We start from the raw sequence: 13,904 nt of genomic DNA, 5'->3' as shown, positions 1-13,904 counted from the left end.
TAGCGCCCGCGATAGCGCAACAGAAATATTGATTTAGATTTCTTAAGTCTCTGACCGCATCACCATTCACACTATAAATACTACGTTGCAAAAAAAATAAAATCTTTTTAATTAATATAACTTCCTCTTGTGCCAACAATGGTCCCTTATAAAACGTGAATACATCTTTAAAATTGTTTTGTCAATATTGAGGCAGTTTGAAGAGGTTTGGTTGAAGGTTCATATCTATAATCAACATCTGGCTAATGTTAGCTAATGTTACCAACATTAGCCAACTTATTTAACCAACAACTTAAATGCCGCAATAAAATAGTTTCCTTAGTAGTTCGAAAATAGGATTGTTGGGATACTTTGCCTTTGAAGGGTTTTTTTGCTTAGATAATTTATACGTCTAGATAGACTGTGTAAACACATCAAAAAAAATAGCGGCGTACATTTAACCTCTATTTTCAAACGCAACGCACGCACACTAAAGTACGCGCACAAAGTAGCATAGGTATCGCGAGTGTAAAACGTAACTTGTCAAGCATACTAAACTAATAAATATGGCCTATTGTCATGCGTTGCCTAACAAGAATAACATCTACATAGAGAGATGTATAAATAATCTAAGGTTTTTTGGTTGCGTACCCGAAAGCTAACATTTTGAACCCGATTACTGAAACCCCGTTAGTCCGTCCGTTCGTCTGTAAAACATTTTTTTTATTTGCAGCCTTTTTATAATTCGCCATCTTGTTTTTTTTTTAATATTTGTTGATACAGCGGACTTAATATAATTAAAACTCTGTGTAAATTTTAATTTGTTAAACTACACTGGCGTATGCGATACTGGGTAATTATTATTCGGATCTTGAACCTTAAAAAGTACATAGGCTGAGACCTCTATACAGGATACTTAGACTTTGCTCAGACTTTACTTATGTAAAACTTAGCTGAGTGTAAGCATAGCATAATCTTTTTTTTTAATGAAAATTTGGGACGAAATGAGCAAGGAGTTTAGCTGACCGTAATTGATACGCCCTGCCGGAATATTACAGTGCCGCTCGGGATTCTTGAAAAATCCTTAAATTCTGAGCGGCACTGCAATTGCGCTCGTCACCTTGAGACATAAGATGTTGTCTCATTACTGCTTCACGGCAGAAATAGGCACCCTTGTGGTACCCATAATCTAGCCGGCATCTTAAGCGAAGGAGCCACTGTTGTTAGTTACGTAAAACTTAGCATAATCTTTGATTTCGTTGTTATAGTCATTTGACAGCTGAATTTTTTTTATGGAAAAGGAGGATAAGCGAGCGTACAGGTCACCTGGTGTTAAGTCATCACTGCCGCTGATATTCACTTGCAACACCAGAGGAATCACAGGAGCGGTGCTGGCGTTTAAGGAAGGTGTACGCGCTTTATACCGAGTTTAAGCTAAAATAGCCCAATGAAAAGTTTCATTTTATCACACTCAGCTAAGTCTTACGCAAGTAAAGTCTTAGTATAGTCTTTTACTTTACCGGCTTTTAATTGTTGTCGTTACATATTATTGTTTTGGAGGCCGAAATATCCAAAAAATATCGTGATGTTATTTTACTCAAAAATACATATATTATATCGGGTAAACCACGGACTAGTAAAAAAATAAGGACTCCGTTTCACCTTACATAACAGTGTAGCACCAACGTTATTATTATGATTAACGTTTAAATACATAGCCCCACGCACACACTAACACTACTACAGGCCGATAGGCGGCCATTATGAGGATTGTCAGCGTCTGTGACAGTCCGTGCGGGTAAACATATATTTGTAATCTGTTGACATGTAACTGATAGTTTTTATCAGTATAAGTGTCGATTATAAAACAAAAATAAATGAAGGATTAATATTTACATGCTATAAATAGACATGTAGATTGCAATGTTTTAAACTTAGATAATTAAAACGTCTAGATAGAGTCTCTTACTGCTTAACAACCGATGAAAACAGGCCGGGTTTATATACTTTAGTGTGCGTGACAAGCTACGTCTTACACTCGCGATTTGTATATGTCACTTTGTGTAAGTGTACGTGATTTGCTTAAAATAGAGGTTAACTGTCTACCTCAATTTTTTCGATGCTTTCGCAGCTGTCAATCCCTAGACGTATAAATGATCGAAGATTTTAAACTGTGAGATTAAAACAATGATAATCATTGAATCAACGCGAATGGCTGTCCATAATGGAGTGCTTGTCGCCACGTTAATGTACGGTAGTGGGAGTTGGGTATGGCAGAAGAAGCATAGAAGCAGAATTAACACATTTGAGATGCGATCACTGCGTAGTATGTGTGGGGTGAAACTGATTGATAGAAAACCAAATCCGGTAATACTAGCGTGCTGTGGTCTGAAAGAAGATGGTCTGACAAGGACTGAGAAAGGAATGCTGAAATGGTTTGGACACGTGGAGCGAATGAGTGAAGAAAGAATGACACATTAAATATATAAGACAAGTGTGTGTGGGCAAGTCCGTCGCAGAGACCTCGTAGAACATTCGTCGACCAAATTGGGGACGTTCTCAGAATAGGAAAGGTCCGAAGCACCCGAAACCGGCGAGCATCTATGAATAGAGTAATGAATGTAGAGGAAGCTCGTGAGGTTTGTAAGGATAGAAACAAATGGCATTCTATTGTCTCTGCCTAGCCAGATGGGAACAAGGCGTGAACGAACGTGTGTGTGGGTGCAAGGGAGATCATTGCAATGAATGTACGGTAATGTCGTTATTCCTAAGTCGGTCGTTGCTTAGAGTGATTTTATATTGAATAAAATCACTTATTGAAAGTAAAAAACTACCACCCATTCAAAAAGGTATGCCTCAGACCTGAGAAGAACGGGCGCACCAAACTCGGCGGGCTTCTTTTTTTAACACTCTATTCCCAATCAGTGTTATCATTAAGAAAGTAATTTATGTTATACTAACCTTTACCACACAAACGTTTTTAACAATTCTTTTGATATTTGTAATACATTTGTTTTGAACATTATCTGGGATCTTGTTGTAAAAACATATACAACGCCCCACAAAAGACTTACTGAACTACTAAGCCGAGTAGTAGGCACTATAAGTTTATGTTAACATTATGGTTATTACAATTTCTAGCAAATTAACTTCTGTGCCTTTGTATACATAACATTATCAAGAATATATGGAGAGGTAACAGTCAAGATGTTAATGAGATTTAAAGTTAAAACATAATGCATTACCAATTGAAATGTGTGCGTTAGTTAGTCATTTAATATTTAAAATACTTAGGAGTTAATGTCAAGCATGGCAGACTGTTCACGACTTGTCAATCAAAATCGGTTACAGTAACAAGGTATTAATTTTTTATATCTTAATCTATCCATTACAGATGCTCTTCTATCACGCACGATATTTTCAGCAAATGCAATTTTTTAATGAGAAACTAGCTGACCCGACAGACGTTGTTGTGTACATAACAAAAAATATTTCATATACTTAAAAATATTTTTCAATAATATTTCATAATATTAGGGTATTTTTGGGTAGGTATTTGAGGCAAGTTGAAAACTTGTTCCATACCTCTCCTATACCCCAACTTGGAGGTGCAGACCTGGCTGATGAGTAGCGGGGCTAAATGAACTCCTAAAGTTTTAATAATATTATTTATTTTCTTCCAAAAATATGTTAGAGGCAGTATGCAATTATTATACGTTGTAGTTTTATGTTTAAATAATAAAAGAAAGAAAACTGTGTGTGTACTTATGTATGCACGCAAGAAGTTATACTTCTTTGGACTAACAAAGCAAATATCCTTAAAATTATTAATTCCTCGTGCTATTCTACGTTTGTAGAAAGAACAATATTGTAAAAATCTTGCAACGATGGCTTTGACAATTAATTATCAAATAACGAATACAGCTGTATATAATGGATGAAGAAACAAAAAAAAAAAGATTGTCGCAAACGTCCGAAAATTTTAGGAACTAACTTCACCCTGTTACTTTTGTGTTACTATATGTATAACTTCAAAAATAAGCCAGTCGATTAAGTCGGGGTCATAACATTGCCAGGCGCGCGCAAATACATTTTGCAAAAATATAAATTTTATACCTATGCTCAGGTTCTTATACAAATAACTTAATTATATTTACTAAGAAGAAAAATGAATATACTATTAATCCGTTAAATTTATTATATAAGTCAACCAACACAGCATGCACTCACAATATTAAGTAGATAATATAAATGTCTTAAAAATATCTTATCATGTTTTATCTCAAGTGCATAGATATTGTCAAAGTAGATAATTAAGGATCTCAGTTTAGAGTAGTGCCTTGCATTTGTATATAAATGATTCTCAATGTCAATCACAATACACAAAAGAAGCAAGCACTGGCAAGTCCTGATGGAATGACGCTGGTGGCTTGGGCACGGGGAAGGGCGCTGGTGTGGGACGTGACTTGCGTCGCCACTCTGGCTCCTTCTCATGTCCAAGTTACGTCAGTTGGTGCTGGGGCTGCTGCTTCGACTGCTGAAGACGGCAAGCGTCGCAAATATGTTGGTCTCAGTGAGTCATACATCTTTGTGCCGTTTGGTGTCGAGACACTTGGCCCGTGGGGCTCAGAGGCGCGGAGAATGTTCAAAATACTATCTTCGCGCCTCAATAAGGCTACTGAAAACCCAAGCGCTGGCAGCTATCACGGTCAACGGATCAGCCTAGCTATCCAGCGCGGAAATGCTGCCAGTATTCTTGGTACACTTCCACATAGTTTTAATTTTATCTATTCATACTATTGTAAATATAGTTATATGATATGTTTTGTTTGAATAAATTGATTAATTGCAAGAGAAGTGTATTTGAAGTTAGCTACCAGTATATTTGTAAGATCTGCATTGAATTCCGTGCAGTAGATTTTGCGTGATGCAAGTGCAAACAAACAGATAGACATATATATTCTAAACATTGTTGTTCTATCTTCTGTTGTTCTCTAATAAATCCCGTATAATTAATATTTTGATATAAATTGCAACTAAGTAAGTATATGTTTTTTTAATAAATTTTACTAAAATTAACTACAGTTAATTGCGATTTTTATAGACAACCTATTGCTGATAAATTGTTTACTCGCTCAACGTTCATTTAAAATTACTTTAATAAAAAAAACATGTACCTGCAGATTTGAGCAGCAGGATCTTATACTATGATATGTCACTTTTAACTTTAACTTTAACAATGCCAAGGAATATGATGGTGCAACACATTCCGCAGTCAATGTTAAAGTCAGAGCTACCGTTAACGTTAAATTTCACTTAAACCGGGATATTGTATTTTATGGAATTTTTGAAACTTATCTTTTTGGAGTGTAAAATCGACTTCGTTGAAACTTTGCTTAGTTTATAATCGGAATTCCTATACGTATATTGGGGCCTTTTGATTTTACAACCAATAGATAGTGCATCAAATCATTGGTCCAAATCTGAAGGGGGTTGATTAGGGGACAAAAAACGCGAACCTAGATTGAAACTGCCGAAGTGACCCCAATGATGTAAAAGTATTGTGAAGTTACAAGTTACCTATTAAGCTCAGAGTTCGAATACCCCATTGTTATATGTATACGGAAGCGAAGCCTGGACCTTAAAATAAAATATACAGCAGTTTAAAGAAGTGTTCGAGATTTCGTTCGAATGTAACCCATCAGTGGACTCAGAAAGTTTTGAATTTTGAGGTACTCTAGCGCGTCGGAAGAAACTGCTACAGTCCATCAAACCAAGCGAATTAGTATTCATGGGTCACACGTCACGAGAGATACGACCTATTACAACTTCTTATGGTGGGCAAAATAGAAGGCAAGAAGCAGGAAGTGATGGTCGAAGACAGAAATCATGGCTCCGAAACGTTCGGGAGTGGACAAATATCAATAGAGTTTAAGATCTGTTTCGCAAGTTATAAAACAGGACGAAGTCCGGTAAGCCGACGGCTTGCCTCCCGTAGTGGAGAGCCACAAGGAAAGAGAGTTTTAAATTTGAATGTTAATGCTGTCTTTTATCGCATTTATCACGGGGAGTGTTCCAAAGAGCTGTTATATATGATATCATCTCCACCATCTGGATGTGTGGCGGTCCTCCACAGTGCGGTTTTCAAGGAGCTTTCTTCCACGTTCTGTAGATTGCTTCGAATGAATAGAAGCTTCCTTTTGCGTTGTTTCCGCGACGATACGACATGGTTACCTTTAAAAATAACCGCGTACATCTTCCTTAAAGACTGGAAACGCTCCTGTGATTCCTCTGGTATTGCAAGAGAATGCGGGCTGTTGTGAACACTTAACACCAGGTGAACCCGTACGCTCGTTTGTCCTAATTTTCCATAAAAAAAATTCACACTTTGCTTAAACAAAGTATTCAACAATCACCTTTAGAATAACAATGTATAAAAGTATCAGATTTTATTTGAAGTTAAAGAAAGCAACATATTGGTCAAATAGATTATCACAGGAATCTTTAATATGGATATATTAAAACTGTCGTTAGTAGGGGGTTTCGTGTCGTAGCTGATACAACTTTTGAACCGTTTTTAAGCACTCTTTTCTTAATTTCTTAAAAGCCGACCCACATACAACTTTTCGTAACAGATATTTCGTGTTTCGTATACGCTTAACTTGAATGACTCACACAACCAGCTTTACAAACATAAATACATGGAAGAGGCTTTCGTTAATTGGCCGGCCAGTAATTTAATAAACGATTTGATAAAGGTAATGTAATTTTTTATTCGTTGACTATTAAGTGTATATCAGTTAAGTGTTTTATAAACTGTTAACTTATTATTTACTTTTAATTTTTGGTGCGATGGCAGTGAGTTAGTTAAGACATCTCTCTTTTTTTATTTAAATTTTCAAAATTTGTGATAGTTGAGAGACGGCCGTTTTCAATAACGTATCTCTAGTCACCGTTTAATGACACGATCTTATCTATCTATGTGTAGTCATGTCCAATATTAGTTATAGTCCAATGCTATCTGTCGATAGATTATTGAAATGTCAGTAAGCGTAAAAGGATATTTTTGTCTACCTCTAGTAAGTTAAACTAAGGATAGATAGGTTATTAAAAACGGCCGAGAATGATGTCACTTTGATTTAGGTAACCATCTATTATCTGAGATGAAAAAAATATTTTTATTACCTACAGTTATTTAATGTGATTATAATCATCAAACGTTGACACTATATTCGATGACTCATCGCACACACATTCATCTATTTTCCTATTCCGTGTGTACAACTGTGACTAATAGGTGTGTTGTTAATAGATATTACTTTATAAGTGAAGGTACCATTTACTCTCATAATATAAAATGCCTAAAAAGAACAATAATTGATATATAATTACAATATTTTTTCAAATTCGTCTAAAGATTACATTCATTTCAAATTCTTACTCAGTTGTTATTAAAGTAAACTAATGGATAAATATTTGTGTTCATAATTTATTTGAAATTGAACATTAAAAAAAATATATGTGTGTATTTTTCATTTAACGCATTTATCAACAGAAAGAAACATAAAAAAAACTATAATGTTGCCTCAAAGAGCTTGAGAAAAATATATATTATTATGTGCATGCACTGACGGCAATTAAATTTTAAATTAATAATGACAATATAACGAAATATTTATGCTAATAACCAGTTATAATTACCATCATTGTTTATTAAAAATAATGTGCACAAAAGTCACATCTAGTGAAACTTATTCATTAACCATGCGCACACGCAAGAATCGCTCGTGTCAGTCACTCGACATTATCATGAGTAGAAACACTACTTTATATTCAATTCCAAACATGCTATAACTATAATAGAAACATTAGCTATAAGACGCTGTTAATACACGGACGTGACGGAGTTGTGTTCTCTTTGTGTAAAAAAAACGTGTGTTTAGTGAATCTGTGGTCATATGTTATCTGTGCAATGAGATCCTTGGATTGTGTGGCCAATAAGGTGACGGGAAGTACAGAAGTGTTCGCAGTTAATATGAATTCGCAGAGTTCCCTCAATGTCCATGTAAGTTCGTATTGTTTTGATACTCAAGTGGATCGCAGTGTTTTGAAACTTTCACAGGAACTTACCACGGTTCACTTTTTATTTTTAATTAATGGATGTGGCAAAATTTATTGTTTATTGTCATGAGAAATAGATTAAACTTGATTAGGAATCTTTTAGTTTCTCTTGGTTGTTTAATTCACGGATTATAGTTTATTTATTTGAATTAATACATCATAATTATATAGCAAATATGTACTTTTAGCGTCGGATACTTTCAAAGTATGAATATTGCTTATCTCGACTCAATTTTACGAGCTTATTGATGAGAGCCTATTAAGTGATATCAAAGTATGGTTTGCGAGTTCAACCCCCGCTAGATCGTTACTTGAAAATATTCTCTCTTTCGTTGCTTCTCAATATATTACTACTCGATAATGTAATGTATGCACATCGGCACATAAGTGAAATTGCAACAAACTGTAATAATTAACACCAGGAACAGACATAAATAAACTTATAATGGCTAAGTTGTATTTGTAAGTCTTTGTTGGGCGACGTATGGATATGCTTTTAGAGCAAGATCCCAGAAAATGTTCAAAACAAATGTATTACGAAATTCAAAAGAATTGTTTAAATACGTTTCTCTCTGAGTTTGTTGCACCCGTTCATCTCTGGTCTGAGGCATACTTTTTAGAATGCGTGGTAGTTTTGGCCTTTTATCCATACCATTATGCTGTTTTGATTAAAAATATTTGAATTTGAATTATCTTAGGACGATATTCGAAAAGGCCTATCAATAATTAATAAACCGTGATGAAGTCCATTTTGTCTCTTTTTTGCACAGTTTCAATACTGAAATAGTAGACAGTGACAAAACACACTTCGCCAGATAAAGTAGACATTTTTTGGAATGCGGACCTTAAACGTCCTGTTCACGAGGGTGACTTTGGCAATCTTGCAAAGACCATTGCGATTACAAAAGTCTGTATTTAACTGTTTTGAATTAGGGACAATGTGTAGGAAATAAAGAATTACAGAACCGGATACTCGTATCTGTGTCATAATAGTTGTTTTTGATATCAGTAGTATAAGAAATAAGATACTATGACAGCTAGTGCTGATTACATTTTACAGTTACGATTAACTTTAACCAAACGTCACTGTCAAATTGCGTCCTTTTTAGGTCGCTCTCAAATCATGCCATGTAATCGATAGGCTGGCGAAAATTGCTCTGGAAAAAGGCGGCAAATAAGAATTGGTTTCCGCTGCGCTCCAACTAGATACCACAGGCGTAGTCGCAACGGGCGCCCACAAATGCTACATTATTCATTTTTAGAAAAGATGGCAAGCCCGAAATTAAAATTACAAAAAGGAACCTCACCGGAACCAAAATAATCGCCATTTTGTTTCTCATATCATTGACGTTGCATTACAGCTGCCATTAAAAAAATTGCAAATTATTTCAATACCAACTGTCATCGGCCAGACTTTATCTGCTGGGATTAACCGACCCGGGATAGACCTACCAACCTTCTAACAGTGGGAGGCTAATATGCACAGGATGCCGGCTAGATTATGAGTACCACAACGTTGCCTATTCCTATCGTGAAGCAGTAATGTGTAAGCATTCTAGGGTTCGATCTGAAGGGCACCGTTGCTACTGAAATTACTGGGCAAATGAGACTTGACATCTTATGTCTCAATGTGACGAGCGCAATTGTAGTGCCGCTAAGGATATTTGGGTTTCTCAAGAATCCTGAGTGGCACTGCATTGTCAAAGGCAGGGCGTATCAATTACCATCAGCTGAAATTCATCTACCGAGAAACGCTAGTAGAAACCCTCGAGTCGTTATTTGCGTTAATTACGCAATATTTTTAGCACTCAAATCCTGTCGTATATTATTTTTTATTTGATTTTTATACTTCGCATTATTCTTATCCTTCAGCATAAAATTATTTTGTGTACAGTTTATTATAATATTTTATTAATCTACTAGTTGACCCAGCAAACGTTGTTTTGCCGATATTACAATCGCGATACAAAAGTACCTGTTGATTGTAGATAGGTGAAAATTTGAAGTTAACATTACTCTGGTTGTGAAGAGGTGCTTCTTAAGTGGTGTGACGATACAAGGTGCTCACTATTATAAAGATACTAGCTGTCCCAGCAAACGTCGTATTGCCATATAACATATAAAAAAAATCAATTATTCAAATTTTGATGCAACCGATTCTCACACCTACCAAATATGTCGTACTACAATTATTGTATTCGATTGCCATCTTGCAACCCTATATCAGTTTGGTGGATGGAACAGAATAATATAAAAATTGTGATACAAAAATAGTTGTAGATCGTAGAAGGGCGAAAATTTAAATTTGTATGTATTTTTAATGCTAAATCATAATAAAATAAAAAAAAAATAAAAAAAAAAAATTTGGGGTGGACTCTTAACATTTAGGGAGATGAAAAATAGATAGTAGCCGTATCTCAGACCTACTGAATATGCATATAAAATTTGGGAAAAAACAGTAAAGCCGTTTCGGAGGAGTAAGGTAACTAACAATATAACATAACAAAAATAAATAAATAAACATTGTGACACAAGAATTTTATGTATAAGACTAGCTGGCCCAGCAAACGTTGTATTGCCGATATTAAAATCGCGATACAAAAGTAACTGTTTATCGTAGATGGGTGAAAATTTGAAGTTGTATTTATTTTTTAATGTTTCATAATCAAATAAATTAAAAAAAAAGTCAAAAATATTAAAAAAAAAATTGTCGTGGACCACCCTTAACATTTAGGGGGATGAAAAATAGATGTTGTCCGATTCTCAGACCTACTCAATATGCACTCAAAATTTCATGAGAATCGGTCAAGCCGATTCGGAGGAGTAAGGTAACTAACATTGTGACACGAGAATTTTATATAAGATAATATGTGTTTATCCGCTGCATTAATGATGCTGGGAGAGTTTCTTGCGCCACTTCATCTCTATTAGAGCGCCATTTGTTTCCGAAGTGGTAGTAGTATGTAGTATATTAGAAATGACATCAAAAAGAATTCTAAAGGAATCAATTATGAGAAAATAAATGCCTTTTATGCCAATGAACCATTATGTCCCGTAATCCTTTGTAGAGTCACCCCGTTGTCAGATCCAATTTGTTCCAGGAGTGACATATTGCAAATCTTATCCCAATATTTTCAAAATAGTTTAAGAACTATGGGTGCTTGAAATTCAGAAAGAATTTCTTTCTCCCTCTCTCTCTCTCTCTTTGTCTCTCTTAGCCAAGAATGTCACAAATAAATACGTCAATATTATGACGTATTTATTTTAATAGTAATAACATCCTTATGACCTCTATTCACTTAGTAATAAATAAGATGTAACGAATACGTAACTAAAGAAATTACTCATAATAATTAACAATGGGTTTTTGTTATATACATTTCTTGTAACACCGGAGAATTTGATGATTCGTTCAATCAAAAGACAAATTAAACGACATCTCTCACTTACTAGATAATAGATGGATTTTTCGTGCTTTGAATAGGTATGAAAAGTGAAAGTATAACATTGATCAGTTCTGAAAATCGCTTTTACGATCGAGGATGTGCAGAAATCAGGCCTAGGAGGACTTTTCTTAGTTGAGCGTTCAAATTTAAAGATGAGTCGGTATTCCACGATGACTGAAACGTTAGAAAATTTGTGCGCTTCTGAAAAATAGATAGCTATACATCACACAGCTGAATATCTAAGTGATCGGCAGCCTGGCACTAGATTAGATTATTTTATAGCAATAACAATGACAGCACAATATTGTATATTTTATTAAAAAGAGCGCAATAAAAGGATGCTAGGAGAGTTTCTTGGCCGCTTCTTCTCTCTCAGAGTGCCATTTCACCAGTGGGAAGATCCTTTGCACAGGATGCCGGCTAGATTATGGGTACCATCACGGCGCCTATTTCTGCCGTGAAGCAGAAATTTATAAGCATTACTGTGCTTCGGTCTGAAAGGCACCGTAACTAGTAAAATTACCGGGCAAATGAGACTTAACATCTTATGTCTCAAGATGACGAGCACAGTTGTGCCGCTCAGAATTTTTGGGGTTTTTCAAGAATCCTGATCGGCACTGCATTGGAATGGAGCGGGGCTTATCAATTACCATCAGTTGAACGTCCTACTCGTCTCGTCCCTTATTTTCATAAAAAAACATTGTTTCCGAAGCGGTGGTATTGTTAGAAATGACGTCAAAAAGAATTCTAAGGGAATCAATTAAGAGAAAATAAAGGCCCTATATGCCTTTTATGCCTATTACGTAAAGGTTTAAAGTGTTTAAGTTAAAAGTGCAATTTGTTGACAGTAACAGTTGATTAATTTGTTGTATTGTTAAATTAAGAAAATAACCCCAATGCGTGATAAATTTTGATTTGTCAATGTGTGCATTGGTTAGTTTTTTCGTTAAGCTGATGGTAATTGATACGTCCTACCCATTACAATGCAGTGCCGCTCAAAATTCTTGAGAAACCCAAAAATTCTGAGCGGCACTACAATTGCCCTCGTCACCTTGAGACATAGGATGTTAAGTATTATTTGCCCAGTAATTTCACTAGCTACGGCGCCCTCCAGACTGAAACACCGTAATGCTTACACATTACTGCTTCACAGTAGATATAGGTGCCGTTGTGGTGCCCATAATCTAGCCGGCATCCCATACAAAGGAGACTCCCACTGGTAAAGTGGTTAAATATTTAAAATACTAAGGAACTAATGAAAAAAGTGGCTGACTGCTTACGATTTTCCTATCAAAATCGGTGCCAGAAACAATTTGCCTACCTTTTTCTTTCTTGCTGTATCTTCTTTAGACGTGTTTTTCCCTCTCACACGCTTTGTTTATCTATACGATAGTATATTGTATTAGACCTCAGGAAACGTATAGAAGCTTTCGAAATGTGGGTATATAGACGTATGTTGGCAATTAGTTGAACTCCAAGTTCACGAATGTGGAAGTTCTGCGCCGCTTCAATCAAAAACGCGAACTCATGCAAACCATCGAGAGGAGAGTCGCATATTTGGGGCACCTGTTTAGGCACGAGAGGTACAAACTCCTACAACTAATCATGATAGGAAAATGTGCCGGAAGAAGAGACGTAGGAAAGTCTTCGCTGCGCAACATCCGAGAGTGAACAGGAATCGCGAGTGCGGCAGAACTATTTCGCCTTGCGAAGAACAAAAAGTTGAATTTACAAAGTTGACTGCCTCTTCGCTAGTCGGAGAGACACGGGAAGAAGAAGTATATTGAAAGTCTATAAAAATTAGACAAATTAAAGAGATAATTTAATGAATTTTTTTGATGGATTTGTTACATTATTGGCCAATATGCTTGTTTCAATATGATCGAACGTTGAAAGCGCCCTATAATATTTTATAATTAAAAAAATAATGTTTTATTAATATCCTAATAATAAATTCGCTCGACACGCCACAAGTTAGGATATCATCCTCACCATCTGGATGTGTGGCGGTTCTCCACAGTGCGGTTTTCAAGGAGCTTTCTTCCACGTACTACAAAGCTGTGGAATAAGCTTCCTTGTGCGGTGTTTCCGGGACGATACGACATGGGTACCTTCAAAAAAGCGCGTACACCTTTCTTAAAGGCCGGCAACGCTCCAGTGATTCCTCTGGTGTTGCAAGAGATTGTGGGCGGCGGTGGTCACTTAACAACAGGTGACCCGTACGCTCGTTTGTCCTCCTATTCCATATAAAAAAAACAGTTTCGATTATAAGGCTAATAGTGTAAGTATAAAGCTATAACATAATCATCTGTTACTTAATTAGTATGCCATAACTTTATTCATTAGCTAATAGCATAT

At 35.8% G+C, this 13,904-nt stretch overlaps 1 protein-coding gene across 1 annotated transcript in view; it reads left to right on the top strand.

Annotated features, from left to right (window-relative positions):
- The first annotated feature begins 7,778 nt into the window (after positions 1–7,778).
- The window catches only part of LOC126972095 (putative phosphatidate phosphatase), a 43,216-nt gene continuing 37,090 nt past the window's right edge, over positions 7,779–13,904 (top strand). Inside the window, exon 1 of the mRNA XM_050818682.1 lies at positions 7,779–8,044. Within this exon, the coding sequence (XP_050674639.1) occupies positions 7,952–8,044 (93 nt within the window). The 5' untranslated portion in view covers positions 7,779–7,951. The remainder of the gene's footprint in view (positions 8,045–13,904) is intronic.

Source organism: Leptidea sinapis, chromosome 25 (genome assembly GCF_905404315.1).
Source record: "Leptidea sinapis chromosome 25, ilLepSina1.1, whole genome shotgun sequence".
Classification (NCBI taxonomy): Eukaryota; Metazoa; Arthropoda; class Insecta; order Lepidoptera; family Pieridae; genus Leptidea; species Leptidea sinapis.
This window is presented reverse-complemented; position numbering and strand designations above follow the sequence as displayed.